The 15,443-nt window shown below is 45.2% G+C and overlaps 2 protein-coding genes across 3 annotated transcripts in view; one reads left to right on the forward strand and one right to left on the reverse strand.

The window, feature by feature from the left end:
- Window positions 1-15,443, forward strand: part of LOC307016330 (phosphoinositide 3-kinase regulatory subunit 6-like) — a 492,324-nt gene that overhangs the window by 272,364 nt on the left and 204,517 nt on the right. The window contains exon 1 of one of the 2 annotated variants that reach the window (XM_079645375.1): window positions 6,580-7,692. The exons of the other annotated variant lie outside the window; for it this stretch is intronic. The gene's annotated coding sequence lies outside the window, so the exon portion shown is untranslated. Of the gene's footprint in view, window positions 1-6,579; window positions 7,693-15,443 lie in introns of those variants that run through there. 2 annotated transcript variants of the gene reach the window in all.
- LOC307016329 (ubiquitin carboxyl-terminal hydrolase 43-like) overlaps window positions 3,300-15,443 on the reverse strand; it is a 127,344-nt gene continuing 115,200 nt past the window's right edge. The window contains exons 13-17 of the mRNA XM_079645372.1: window positions 12,917-13,502; window positions 11,584-11,742; window positions 9,423-9,599; window positions 8,215-9,189; window positions 3,300-6,534 (exon numbers count right to left, since the gene is read on the reverse strand). Coding sequence (XP_079501498.1) covers window positions 6,524-6,534; window positions 8,215-9,189; window positions 9,423-9,599; window positions 11,584-11,742; window positions 12,917-13,502 — 1,908 coding nt within the window. The 3' untranslated portion in view covers window positions 3,300-6,523. The remainder of the gene's footprint in view (window positions 6,535-8,214; window positions 9,190-9,422; window positions 9,600-11,583; window positions 11,743-12,916; window positions 13,503-15,443) is intronic.

Here is a 15,443-nt window from a genome sequence, read left to right on the forward strand (position 1 = left end):
AAGTGTGTTGCCAATGTAACCGGTTAGAACTCAAAGTTGCGATGAGGTCTTAAAATGTATTGAGAGGGTCTTAAAAAAGGTCTTAAAAAGGTATTCAATTTGACTTCAGGATTCCTGCATATACCCTGATAACACTCTGCCATCGCGTGAAGGGTCTGCTAACAAGCGACCAGCAGAAAGGGAGACCTTACGAGAAACAGAGAAGACGACGTAAACATCGTTTCTCTGACTACAGTCAAAGCAGATACTTTGTGGATTATAAAAATGAAAATATAGAATTACTCAGAATGTTCTTTTACAAATATTTCAAATGTTTCTATCCGAGTGCTTTTCTCATGAATTATTAAATAAATAATGAATTGGCACAACTACCTCTTTCCACACTCACACACAGAAGTGAATATTAAGTCGTATAAACAGATGGGGAAGTGCTGAGGTCAAGCTTACCTTATCTAAATAGAAATGACTCATGCATTACTTAGTGCTACCAACATGTGTGAGCACTAGAGAATTATGATTCTGTACATGTTGCAGGGAGATGCATCAGCCACATCCAGGCTGATAATGTAGTCTCGTTTTTCTCCACTTCGCCTGAACCTCTGGAGGCGTGGGTTCAGAATCAGAATCGGTTTAATGACCAAGTAGGTTTACACACAAGAGGAATTACCTTTGGTATACAGACCCCCTCCTGGACCCCCTGCAGTTCGCCTACAGAGCCATCAGGTCTGTGGACGACGCTGTCAACATGGCCCTTCACTTCCTCCTCCAGCACCTGGACACAGCAGGAACCTACGCCAGCATCCTGTTTGTGGACTTCAGCTCTGCCTTCAACACCATCATCCCGGCTCTGCTGCAGGACAAACTCTCCCAGCTGCACGTGCCCGACTCCACCTGCAGGTGGATCACAGACTTCCTGTCTGACAGGAAGCAGCACGTGAGGCTGGGGAAACACGTCTCTGACCCCCGGACCATCAGCACCGGTTCCCCTCAAGGCTGCGTTCTTTCCCCTCTGCTCTTCTCCCTGTACACCAACAGCTGCACCTCCAGTCACCAGTCTGTCAAGCTCCTGAAGTTCAGACGACACCACGCTCATCGGACTCATCTCTGGTGGGGACGAGTCTGCCTACAGGTGGGAGATGGACCATCTGGTGACCTGGTGCAGGGACAACCACCTGGAGCTCAACGCTCTCAAGACAGTGGAGATGGTTGTGGACTTTAGGAAGAACGCAGCCCCACCCGCCCCCATCACTCTGTGTGACTCCCCAGTCACTGCTGTGGAGTCTTTCCGCCTCCTGGGCACCATCATCGCCCAGGACCTCAAATGCGAGCAGAACATCTGCTCCCTCATCAAAAAAGCCCAGCAGAGGATGATCATTTTTTTGTTTTGTAATTATTTATTTTACTTGTTCGAAATAAAATATATCAATCAATCAATCGATCAATTATCTCCAGCATAATCTTGTTTACTTGTGTGTCAGCAACTACCTACAGACCATTAACTTAGTAAACTGTTCTCGCACCCTAATGATGTCTACTGTGAGCTCAATAAGTAGGGATATTGATTAAAGTAATGGCAGACCCACTAAACAGCCTCTACACTTCAATTGTCTAATTTAAGGTCTCCACAAGCTGACTGTTGTGCTCGAATAACAGAAACAGACATTACTCTAACTGCAGATGATTATAAGTGGGGCATTATGTGACTGAGAACTGATTTCTGGGTCAATGCATAATTCATCTTTATGCAAATGGTAAAAACATACTAACACATTTGCACGATATGCTAATGTTGCTAATCATCCTGATAGGGGTGCCGTTTAGTTTAACCTCTGTAAAAAGTGTACTTTGTTAAAGTTCGATAAGTATAAAACTGCTCATAAGATCATAAGAACCCGCGTCGTGTCGCCCTACTCAGATTGGTGTGTCCCGCACCGTCGTGTCTTTTCGGCCGTGCCGACACCTTCCTTCGCCGATTCAACATGCCAAAGGCTGTCGGCTCAATCACTCTGATTGGCTGTTCAGCTTAGCGAATCGGTACATGAGAAGCGAAGAGGAAGTGAGGGACCCAAACAAACTATTAAGAAGGCAAATCTGAGATTTCATTTAACTCCAGCTCTCGACACAGGTTGGGGAAAGCCCCACGAGCTTCTCGCCGTAGAGGAAAATGGGACGCACGCTATTTGTTGTTTATATCACGCAGTCTGTTCTTCTTCTCTCGGTGTATCACGCAGTCTGTGGCCGTTTCTCAATCTCGAGGATGCTGGCTTGGTAGTCGCGAACTTCAAAGTCACTTCCTTCAGAAACGAAGCAAGTATACTTCCAAACCACGGCTTCGGAAAACGAAGAAGAATGGAACAGGCTAACAAGTGTGCCACTCTCTCTAACGGTTTCAACATAAACTGTACCGAAAATAAATACTTCACAATGTCTATCTAATTATGAACTTGCTTTACTTTCACGGAACACATTTTTGGTGATAACAAATGTAACAAAGTAATTTATATACACATAAACATGTTCTACGCCACTACATAGTTATATTTAAATGTGTGCTGCGTCGGTTCAGCCATTCTCCGCAAGGGTTTTTGAAATTGGTCCGTGCGCAAAGCATTGTGGGGATTTTAAGGACGTGAAGTCTACCCATGTGCAGCCTCGAAATTACCCCCAAACCAAGGACGCGGCCTCGGTGGAATTCCAAGTTTGCTGGAGATTGGAACAGTTCTTCGGCGGCACTCGATGAAATATTGGCTTGGAAGCCAGAATCCTCGAGATTGAGTAACGGCCTGTCTTCCGGTTGTTGCCTCTTTTGAATGACGAATACACACTACCGCCGCCTGCTGGTAAGGAGAGTTATTGCCACTCACGCATGCGCAGTTCGCACGTGCTACTTGGCCGTCGGCTGAAGCGGTGTGTTCCAGTGCGACTGTTGGCCAAGACGCAGAGACGTGAGGCGACACAACAGTCGAGACGTGTTCTTTGGGGTCAGTTTGTTGTGTAAGGACCTTTAAAGTTATAATGAGCTTTATTAGCAAGGATTCTCTGAAAGTTCTATATGAATAGATAGATGAATTCAATTATGAAACGTTTTGCTGAATGCCTCGGTGTTCTGGCCTCAGACCAGCCCTCATCAGAGCTGAAACTCTGTCTGATACGCTGCTTGACTTCAGCAGAAAATCCAATTCACCCACACCTGTCCTGAATACTTAAACTGTGCCTCTGCTGCACGATGTGGATAAGAGAAAAGATTGATGGGATGCACGCGCTAACTCAGCGGTCACAAATCACTCAGATACACTGTATTGTGAGAAAAGCTGTGTTTAATTTGCAATCCATAAAAACTTGAAGTACATTAAGCAGATATTACAGTCAGTCATGACTTCTGTGTGTTGTGACAAATTCACTTACAGTATGTAACTTAGGTTGGCCGACAGGTGCAAATGCTTTACAACGGTCCAAAGCACTTAGAGTACGTCAGGAGAAACACGCTCCAGGTTCAGAAACGATGCAAATGTAAAAACATCAATGTGCCAAAACACATGAAGACACATCTAGAGCAACTTGAACATGCAGCTTTTAGGAAACATGCAGCTTTTAGGAAACATGCAGCTTTTAGGAAACATGCAGCTTTTAGGAAACATGTAGCTTTAAGGAAACATGCAGCTTTTAGGAAACATGCAGCTTTAAGGAAACATGCAGCTTTTAGGAAACATGCAGCTTTTAGGAAACATGTAGCTTTAAGGAAACATGCAGCTTTTAGGAAACATGCAGCTTTAAGGAAACATGTGCAGCGTTCACTAACTAAAACTATTGTCACTCTTTAGTGTCCCCTGGTCTCCCAGCTGCGTGCGTCACTCTTTAGTGTCCCCTGGTCTCCCAGCTGTGTGCGTCACTCTTTAGTGTCCCCTGGTCTCCCAGCTGCGTGCGTCACTCTTTAGTGTCCCCTGGTCTCCCAGCTGTATGCGTCACTCTTTAGTGTCCCCTGTTCTCCAGCTGTGTGCGTCACTCTTTAGTGTCCCCTGGTCTCCAGCTATGTGCGTCACTCTTTAGTGTCCCCTGGTCTCCCAGCTGTGTGCATCACTCTTTAGTGTCCCCTGGTCTCCCAGTTGTGTGCGTCACTCTTTAGTGTCCCCTGGTCTCCCAGCTGTGTGCGTCACTTTTTAGTGTCCCGTTGTCTCCCAGCTGTGTGCGTAACTATTTAGTGTCCCCTTGTCTCCCAGCTGTGTGCGTCACTCTTTAGTGTCCCCTGGTCTCCCAACTGTGTGCGTCACTCTTTAGAGCCCCCTGGTCTCCCAGCTGTGTGCGTCACTCTTTAGTGTCCCCTGGTCTCCAGCTATGTGCGTCACTCTTTAGTGTCCCCTGGTCTCCCAACTGTGTGCGTCACTCTTTAGAGCCCCCTGGTCTCCCAGCTGTGTGCGTCACTCTTTAGTGTCCCCTGGTCTCCAGCTATGTGCGTCACTCTTTAGTATCCCCTGGTCTCCCAACTGTGTGCGTCACTCTTTAGAGCCCCCTGGTCTCCCAGCTGTGTGCGTCACTCTTTAGTGTCCCCTGGTCTCCAGCTATGTGCGTCACTCTTTAGTGTCCCCTGGTCTCCCAGCTGTATGCGTCACTCTTTAGTGTCCCCTGGTCTCCAGCTGTGTGCATAACTCTTTAGTGTCCCCTGGTCTCCCAGCTGTGTGCGTCACTCTTTAGTGTCCCCTGGTCTCCCAGCTGTGTGCGTCACTCTTTAGTGTCCCCTGGTCTCCCAGCTGTGTGCATCACTCTTTAGTGTCCCCTGGTCTCCCAGCTGTGTGCGTCACTCTTTAGTGTCCCCTGGTCTCCATTGTGTTTTGAACTTCTTGCAGCGTTTTGTATTTGCAGCGTTTGGTTTCTGCAGCTTTTAGTAAACGCTGCTCATGTCTCCTCAAGTTGCTGAATGTTCTCTAAACGCTGCATGTGTTGTCAAGTTGCTGAAGATGTTTCTTCGGGTGGAACATTTGTGTTATATTTGCATCCTTTCTGGAGCTGCAGCGCGTTTCTCATAATGGAAATGTTTTGGTTTGTTGTTGCACGTTTTCATCCGTCGGCCTCCATACCAAATGTATACAGTAACCTGAAACATACATTTTTTTTTACATCTTAAATTACATAATTACACATCAGGTACAAAAACCTTTAAAAAAGTTAATAATAAAATATAAATCTAGCCATATTTTCCTCAGCAACATCCTTCATATACTAGCATTGCCTTTTGGTAATTAAACAGTGACATTAAAGAACACAACATGAGGCGTGAACAACGTCAAAGTGTCGGCAAACAATCTTACACTCCCTCATAACCCCCCGTGATGGATGCGTCAAAAACAGGAAGTGTGTCGATGACTTTATTACAGACAATGTGACCGAGCAGGATTACCGGAAGAATTCATAACACCCCTGCTGAGAAATAATAACAGTGTTTCTGTTCTGAGAATCCTCTAAATCCCATGTGAGGAAACGGAGCTTTACTTCTGAACCTGCGTCTGTTGGTATTGGCATTTCATCAAGATCAAATCCAACTTCAGTGGGAGAGAAATAAACTCTGCTTTTATTGCTCGGTAAGCGGCTTTTTAAAATATGTGTTTCTTCTCAGTGCGAACATTTCCTACGTACTGTTTGGAGCCAAAACTCTTCATTCATCCAGACATGCTGAAAAACAACCCAAAGAACATGTTTAATGTCGTTTCTCACTGATAAGTATTGGTTTGCAAGTTGTAGATTAATTGTTCTATAAATCAAGTGTTTTTTGATGTTTCTGCTTCTGTGTGTTTATTTTTTATCTGGTAAATGTTGTTGTAGAATTTTGATATTTATTTAAAGGGGCGCTATACTCCTATTTTTCAGGTTAATATTAATATTAGTGTGGCTTTACTGTGACATGTTTCTATGCTTTAATGTGCAGAAAGCTCTTTATGTTTCTTATACAACACACTACAGGAGAGGGAAGACCCCAAAAAGCAGAATAGTGCCTCTTTGAAAGAAGTGCTTTTGTTAGAAATCTGTTGGTTTGCAAGTTGTAGATCAATTCTTTCATAAATTAATATATAAAAAACAGAAAAGAAAGTGCTTTTTCCAATTATGCTGCTGTGTTATTGTTCCTTAAGCTTCGTTAAGGTAGCAGAATATTGAATGAAAGGAAGTGCATTGGTGATATAAGATGAAAATGAGAAAGCAGTGTGGCTTCAGCAGCAGATTTACAGTGCAGGCGTTAGTAGCTTTCCACAATTATACATGTTTTAGCCCGTGTGACACAAAGGGTAATGCGCCAAAAAATGCTAATTCACCAAATCCACACTCTGATTTTCAGATAAGCTCAAAATGAAACCAGAAGACTGCTTTTGTAAAACCAAAAAAAGGGCTAAATAGATCACATCACAGCAGTTTTTTCTCCTCAGTAGATTCAACACTGCATAGATTTAGTTTAAGACACACACAGGCAAGAACTTATAACAGTACTATAGGAGGAGAAGTGTTTCCAGGAAGAGGAAGGAGTCCCACTCTCAGGCGGTCACAGAGGCACTTAAAGAAACAAACACAAAGCCATCAGTCACATGGAAACAGTCAGAGAAGTACCGTAATTTTCAGACTATAAGGCGCACCTGAATATAAGCCACAGCAGCTAAATTGAATGATGTGTACATATATAAGCCGCACTGGACTATAAGCCGCAGGTGTTTTAATGTTTAATTACCATATGTAAGGGTTCGTGCACAGAGGGGATTGTCGGGAAAGAGATGGCTGTTTGAGGAAGCTCCCATTTATTAACATTTCAACAAACAAGTTGCATATTTGCATAACGTATTCAAGTGTTAGCATTTAGTGCAATAGTAGCTCCAGAACATGTGCTGTGTAAACTGTACTGTATCACATAGCGTTTCAGACACACACACTTTTCAACTTTCAAACTTAAACGGTGCGCTCCCAGCGCACGTACCGGCAGTGATCTACAGCAGTGGTTTTCAACCAGTGGTACGGGGACAAACTGTCTCGCTCTCGTAATGTCTGTCTGTCTTGCTCTCGTTCTGTCTCTCCTACCACTCTCGGTTCCACTTTTACTTTTGCGCGCTACCTGTCTCACTCTTTTCCGGCCTCCAGCTTTTCCTGCTGGAGCCCGCCGCTTAAAGGTGGGGGGCGCGGACCGGCCATAGTGTGTGATTCTGTATCTAACCATCCAGGTGGTTCATGTCCTGTATATATTAGACCCTCCAGAAAAACGCGATTCTGCGATCGCAGAATTTACCGCATAATCAGCAAAATGGCGCAGATTTTAAAAAGGCCTCATAATCCCCGCATTTTTCCACACAAAGTTGAGAAAAAAAAAGTTAACTCGTCTTGACGTCATCAGCTCGCGCATCACAGAATGTAAACAACACTGTATAGAGTGAACGTGTGGAGCTCACACGATAGAGAAAACACCAAGATGAAAAAATCTAATCCATCTCATTTACCGACGAACATTTCTACGAAAGACCGGGCAAAACAAAAAGTGGGGGGAAACTATTCTGCACCCCGTGCAACTGTGTGTTGGAGCATAAGGGAACATCGACGGTGGCGACCCACTTTGATTCATTCAAACATTCAAAAATGCTTTCTGCTGCTGCGGACAAGAAAGCCAAACAACTCACGTTCACCGAGGCATCAACCTCCAAAACCCTTTCGAGGGCTACAAGAAACGAAGTGAGTAGCTACAAGATGGAAGCTGGTCAGATAACGAACGAGTAAATGAAAACAGAATGAGGCGGAGAAGTGTGTGTGTGTGTGTGTGTGTGTGTGTGTGTGTGTGTGTGTGTGTGTGTGTGTGTGTGTGTGTGTGTGTGTGTGAGATTTAAATAGCCCAATTGCTTTTACAATAAATAAACATTGAATGTGTTTAATTGAATAGTAAAGGGGTTTAACGTTAGTGGCAGGTTGTGTGTGAGAGAGAATAAATAAGACAGCCCAATATTTAAAAAAATTGTTATTCTTTTTTCCCGCATATTTAGCATATTTCCTAACTTCCCGCAATTTCACCGCATAAAATCACATAAACACCCCGCATGTTTAATCGCATAATCAAGGAATTTTGCCCGCGTTTTTCTGGAGGGTCTAATACATGTAGCACTGTTGGAGGAGCCTTTGACTTCACTTTCTCATTTCCATATCTACGCTGTAGCTGCTGAGCACGTGACAATAAAGCCTTGAAACTTGACCCATGCTTACCCAGGGAGGCGGTGCTGAGTGGTGTCCGCTGCAGAGTGGCGTACCCGGGTTTATCCGTCAGCAGGACTCTGTGGGACGGAGCTGCCACCATGTCTCCGTTCCTCTGCAGGGAAGCACACCTGTGGAAAGTCAAATCCATTCTGCTCTGGATGTTGCCGGAGCTGTGAGCGCGCTGAATGTCCACCGGGTCGAGGATCCCAGCCTTCCCATTCCCTACTTTACACTGAGGATGATGATGAGCCGCTCCGTTAGCCTTCCTCTCCTCGGGCACCAGCGTCCCGTTGGAGAGGGACAGTTTGGATAAGTTACCGCTCGCCAGCTTCCCCAGGTGTCCGTTCAGTCGGCCTTTAAGTGGTGACACGGGGACGTCTTTCTTCATGAACCCGGGTTTGAAGAAGGACAGGAGGCTCTCGTGGCTCCGGCCGTCCCTTCTGTCCTCAGGTTGACTCTGAGGGAAGTCTTTTTGAGCTCTGCAGGCCACCGTAGTCCTTCTGAGCGTGGAGTCTCTGCTGGGGGGCGCACTGTGGCTGATTTGATCCTCTCTCTTTAGATCCAGGGTCCTACTGTGCTCCTGTCTTAGTCTTTTCGATGACTTTTGCTTTAGAATAGCATCGTCCCGAGTTCTGCTTTGTCCCTCCGGGGCTTTAGGAGAATCGGACCCTTGTCTTTCTGAGAAACTCAAACTGCTGTTGCTAGTTGAGCTGCAGTCCGCTCCTCTTGCCTTCTTCAGCGTTGGGGTCGCCACCAGAGCTACGATGGGGTCTTTGGTGCAGCGGGGCCGCCGCCCAGATTCCAGGTACTCCACCAGCTCTCCAGACTTGGCCGTTTCCGGGGGTCTGATGCGATCCTTGGAGCCGAAAGAAGCCCAGCGCAGAGGCAGCACTTTGCTCAGAGGCTCCTTGGGTTTGGTGGGTGATCTCATGCTGACGCTGCGGCCTGGAGTCCCACGGACCAACGGCTGGGCTTCAAACCCACCTGGAGGGGAAGCAAAGACACGTAACATCTACTGAGGCTGCACAATGAATCCAAGATGTGTTCAAATCACAATATGGACGAGTGCAATATCCAAACTGCAGTAGAACTAGTATAGAAAGGCATTTTCTCTTTCATTATAACTAACAGGTTTCCTAATATGCATCAGTGTTGAGATACATTATTACTTTTGGAAGTACCTGTGATCTATACACACTACTACTCCAGATTCTTACTTTTTTCCTCTGTTTTGGGCGGGTCTTCTCGAAACACTGGTAGCTCCGGAGACTCTGGGGCCTGTTTGATCTCCTGAGCTCCAGGGAGGGGTCCTCCTGACCCAACACTGCCCCGTTTACTGCCCCCCTCCGCCAGCCGAACCAACCAGTGGTCAGACGTGGAGGAACTGGTGGAACCTGCAGAAAAAAAACGTTTTTTTCAGTAACCAAAAAGCATCTGTGTGCAGGAATACGTGTCATCAGTATTCCCACCGTCTGTGAAGAGTGAGCTGAAAACATGAATAGAAATGATCCTGTGAATCCTGTTAATGGAGAAGCTGCTGGAAACATCTTTATCATCTTCATGTAATGGCTAGATCACACAGACAATGCTCAAACAACCCTGCAAACTGAAATAACCCGGGGCGTGAAAAATAACATATATATATATAGGTATATACATATTTTTATAAATATTTGTATTTGGTATTCCTCTGGATTGTGGGAAACGGTATTTCTGTACACAAACTGAAAGATTGACAATAAAGTTGACTTTGACTTTTGGTACCTTAAAGTGGACCTATCATGCTGTATTTGAATAATATAGTGTAGGACCATACCTATATAAGGCATATTTATACTTTTTATTTTTCAAAATACCAAACAGAGCATGCATTTTAGCCATTCCTCATTTCGCTCAATGTAACACTGTCTTTGCATCATGGGCTGATTCTGTGAGAGCAGCACCATCTACAGGCCTGGCATATGTACTACGGCGTCTCCAGCGCTTTCCAACGGCAATGTCCGTGGCTGTCTCCTCCTGATTGGTGGAGTTGGCCCAACAGCCGTAGCGCCACTTCTGTGACGTCATAGAAGTGTTCAAATCTGGATCAGTCTGTATCAGATCCGTTGCAGCCCCTTTTTAAGAGATTTGGGTATGGAGGAAAATAGAGAGGGTTGTGTTTTCTGACACTTGGTGAGTTCCCTGGAACACCGGGGACACATGTTCATGTATACAAGACGTACAAAGGTGCATTTTGCATGATAGGTCCCCTTTAAGTATATTTTGATGATAATACTTTTGTACTTTTACTTGAGTAACATTTGAATGCAGGACTTTCACTGGAACAGAGTATTCCTACACTCTGGTACTTCTACTTTTACTCCAAGATCTGAGTACTTCTTCCCCCTCTGAATATGGTACAGTGTGTAAAACAACCCAGTGACAGTGTTAGTGCTGACGGTCACTATGGATACAGTGAGGCTGATTCCCCCTGATGTCTCTCACATAGCGAGGTGCTGCAGAGGGTTTGTAAGCACTGTAATGGAAATTATGATTATCAGAGAATTGAATGCTCTTATGTTACATTTTAACATATAAATAATACAATTCTGTAAGCCTTCCATGTTGAGTGACAGTAGATCTCAGCCCCCAGGAAGGTGATCAGTCACAAGGTGCCATGTGACCAGAAGGTGATCATGGGTCTCTTGTACTCTGAGAGGGTCATCATGGGTCTATTGTACTCTCATCATGGGTCAGTTATCTCATGACTAAGCATGTATTCAATAGGCGCTTCTTTCACACCGGAGTACTTTTCCCATTATAGTTCCGATACAGTTTCGAAAATGTGCGTTCACAGAGAGCAGGGACTGAGAAGGGAGAAAAAGGTTCCCATTTCTGATTGGCTGGGCGGATTGCAAACCACGCCCTGTAAAACTCCCAAAAAGTTTTGTGAAGCCGCCATTTTATTTGCTGGCATTAGCATTATTAGCATTAGCATTAGCCCAGCGCACCAACGCAGAGAGAATAACTTATGGCAACACCAAAATAAAACCTGGGAGCGGTGGGGATGAGGAGGTGTCGGCGTTCTGGTGATTTACTCTGAAGGCTTCAGTAGAAGCTACTGGGAGTCCCAGCAGCTTCTACTGAAGCCAGTCCCCAACTCCGGGGACTTCCGGCCGGGGACTTTGGGTGGCAGTATACGCCGTGAAGTTGTTTGCGGCCTGCCAGCAAACCCAGATCAGAACAAGAAGAAGTGACGTCAGCGGCTTCATTTGCCTAATCCACCCTCAGGGACTTATGGATGGATGTTCTTTCAAAAGTTCAGGTGTTTAAGATGAAAGAACCAGAAAGACATCTCTTTGACTAGTTCATTTCAATAATTTCCAGCACAGCACTGACCGGTGACGGAGGAGCTGGCGGACCACGAGGGGATGGTGTGTCTCCTCTGGTAGAAGAGGATGTAGGCTCCACGTGTGCAGACCTCCGCCTCCGGCACCGCCTCCGCACTGCTGTCATCATAACTGTACCACTGGCCATCCACTGAGTTCCTGCAGAAAGCTGCAATCAACACCACAAAGGAGAGAAATAACCAACGTGTGAGAGTGGAGGACAGGAGGGTTAACCAACTGAGGTGGAGGAAGTGTTATTATGTTACTGCAGGGATGGCAAAAGAATCAGAATCAGATTGAGAGTCCCACAGAGGGGAAATTACATTGTTGCAGCAGAAAAGAGCCAAAGACAGCTTAAGCTTGTGCTTCCTGTGATTTCAATAACACTTTAATAAGGTTGCCGCCTTGGTAGTCTCTGTAGATTAATTGGTGCAGCAGTTTTATGTTTTATGAATTTTCATTGCTCGAGAATCGTAATGTAAAAAAAAGTTGGATTCAACTTTAATCTAAATCAAGAGTGGTGCAGGAATGAGTTATAAAACTGGGAAATGTGTCAGCAGTTTGCCACTTCCTGTTGAAAAAAATGACCAAACGTCATTAGCCCAACATTAGCCACCTTTAGCTTAGCGGTGGTGACGTGAAGTCATGTGACCGTTCTGTAGTTCCTTTATAGCCCAACATTAGCCACCTTTAGCTTAGCGGTGGTGACGTGAAGTCATGTGACCTTGCTGTAGTTCCTTTATAGCCCAACATTAGCCTCCTTTAGCTTAGCGGTGGTGACGTGAAGTCATGTGACAGTTCTGTAGTCCCTTTATAGCCCAACATTAGCCACCTTTAGCTTAGCGGTGGTGACGTGAAGTCATGTGACCGTGCTGTAGTTCCTTTATAGCCCAACATTAGCCTCCTTTAGCTTAGCAGTGGTGACGTGAAGTCATGTGACCGTGCTGTAGTTCCTTTATAGCCCAACATTAGCCTCCTTTAGCTTAGCGGTGGTGACGTGAAGTCATGTGACCGTGCTGTAGTTCCTTTATAGCCCAACATTAGCCTCCTTTAGCTTAGCGGTGGTGACGTGAAGTCATGTGATCGTTCTGTAGTTCCTTTAAAGCCTAACGTTAGCTTTTTACTTCAGAAATCATAAAGTGGTGTTAATATTTGGGGATTATCCTGATGAACTAAACGTGTAAGCATCATAAACGTTTGTTTGATAAAGAGATTATTTTTCTGCTATAATCCAAAATCCCATTGAGAAAATCCCATTGGCTTTTTGTGGAGGGAACCAGGGAGATGCTAACGTCTTGGCTTTTGGTACAGCTTTAAAAAATCATAAAGTGAGTATTTCTCACCTGTGTAGTGTCCGCCGTGCATTCCTCCGTGGTGGTTGCACACGGCGTACAGATCGTACAGGAAGTCAGGTGGAGTTGGGTCGGATCGGCGGGACGGTTTCAACCCCTGCTGCTGGTGCTGGTTCGACTGGTGGTTTGTGTTTGACTGGCGGTTTATGTTCGACTGGTGGTTTGTGTTTGACTGGTGGTTTATGTTTGACTGGTGGTTTGTGTTTGACTGGCGGTTTGTGTTTGACTGGTGGTTCGTGTTTGACTGGTGGTTTGGGTTTGACTGGTGGTTTGGGTTTGACTGGTGGTTTGGGTTTGACTGGTGGTTTGGGTTTGACTGGTGGTTTGTGTTTGACTGGTGGTTTGGGTTTGACTGGTGGTGGTTGTTGTGGTTTCGGGTCACCATGTGTGGCGTCATGTCCAGGCCGGTCAGGGGGAATTGAACGAAGGTGGTGAGTTTGTTCCTCCGGTCGCCCACCTGTCTGAAGCGCTTCAGGTGGAGGATGAGGATGTCCGGCAGCGTCCACAGATTCATCTTCACTGTGCCCTGCTGCAGCTGCTGACAGTGGGGACACTTCCAGGCATCATCGGGGGCCAACTGGAGGGTGGAGGAAAGAGAATGAGAACATAAATACACATTCAAATACTGATTCAACTCAAGATAAAACCGTAAAAATAAGCCTTTAAAGAGTCCTCTCCTGCTGATGTTCAGGTGTATATTAGTATGTAGTGTCTCTACTTTAAAGAGTCCTCTCCTGCTGATGTTCAGGTGTATATCAGTATATAGTGTCTCTACTTTAAAGAGTCCTCTCCTGCTGATGTTCAGGTGTATATCAGTATGTAGTGTCTCTACTTTAAAGAGTCCTCTCCTGCTGATGTTCAGGTGTATATCAGTATGTAGTGTCTCTACTTTAAAGAGTCCTCTCCTGCTGATGTTCAGGTGTATATCAGTATGTAGTGTCTCTACTTTAAAGAGTCCTCTCCTGCTGATGTTCAGGTGTATATCAGTATGGAGTGTCTCTACTTTAAAGAGTCCTCTCCTGCTGATGTTCAGGTGTATATCAGTATGGAGTGTCTCTACTTTAAAGAGTCCTCTCCTGCTGATGTACAGGTGTATATCAGTATGTAGTGTCTCTACTTTAAAGAGTCCTCTCCTGCTGATGTTCAGGTGCATATCAGTATGTAGTGTCTCTACTTTAAAGAGTCCTCTCCTGCTGATGTACAGGTGTATATCAGTGTGTAGTGTCTCTACTTTAAAGAGTCCTCTCCTGCTGATGTTCAGGTGTATATCAGTATATAGTGTCTCTACTTTAAAGAGTCCTCTCCTGCTGATGTTCAGGTGTATATCAGTATGTAGCGTCTCTACTTTAAAGAGTCCTCTCCAGCTGATGTTCAGGTGTATATCAGTATGTAGTGTCTCTACTTTAAAGAGTCCTCTCCTGCTGATGTTCAGGTGTATATCAGTATATAGTGTCTCTACTTTAAAGAGTCCTCTCCTGCTGATGTTCAGGTGTATATCAGTATGTAGCGTCTCTACTTTAAAGAGTCCTCTCCAGCTGATGTTCAGGTGTATATCAGTATGTAGTGTTAACTTGTATTAATCTACGAAGGGGAAATTAATTGATGCATGAAGTTTGGAAATTCAAAGTCCTCATGAGCTCCAGTTTAAACAGGAAGTACATTTTGAATCTGTTGCCATGGCTTCTCCCTCCTCCTTGTGACACTTTGAATAATCTGCAGGAATCAGTGGACACACTGAACAAAACACTCCTGCTGTTGGTGGAAATGCATTCGCCTCGATTGTCTTCACTTCTTCCAACAAAACACAACCAAGGCCAAAGCGAAATGCTCTTCCACTTGAACTCATTCCCATTCCTCTTGGCACACTGTTACTAAGTATGGTGAAGCCTAACTCAATCCAACATGACCTCAAACTAAAGCACATAAAGGAATAAGAAATGTAAAAAGCGTAGCCTTCTTATTGACAACACCGAGCGCTTAATTATCTCGGGAACGTTTAGTAATTGTAATGGATGTTTCATCGCTCTGATTCAAAGTGGTTTCACTCCTTATCCTCCGTTGTTCTCATGAAGGTCGAAGGCTTTTTGAAGCAGGTGCAAAATGATCAGATGCAATGAACGCTAGATGCATTACGGCCCGTCTACACGACAGGCATCGAAAAATGCTTTCAACGCTTCGCCCATTCACTTGAATGGGGTGACGTAGAAGATTTTTAATCTTCGCCGAACTGCATTGTGGGGAGCATGGCATGGCTTTGCATCACGAGCATCTATCGGCATCAAAAGTTGAACAATGTTCAACTTTTGAAGCTGAGCTGGAACCGTCAGCCAATCAAATCCCGCCAGTGCAAGCGCAGCCAATCAAACCGCGTGCAAGCTGGGAGAGCCAGACCGCAGTTCATTTCCTCATATTCCAAACGAGATATTACGGTAGCAAATCACCCGGTTCTTTACGACCGGAACTATTTACCGGGATACAAACCGGAGGAACCAGGCATGGAGGGAGGTGGCAGAGACAG

This window comes from Notothenia rossii (genome assembly GCF_949606895.1).
Source record: "Notothenia rossii genome assembly, chromosome: 8".
In the NCBI taxonomy this organism is placed as follows: Eukaryota; Metazoa; Chordata; class Actinopteri; order Perciformes; family Nototheniidae; genus Notothenia; species Notothenia rossii.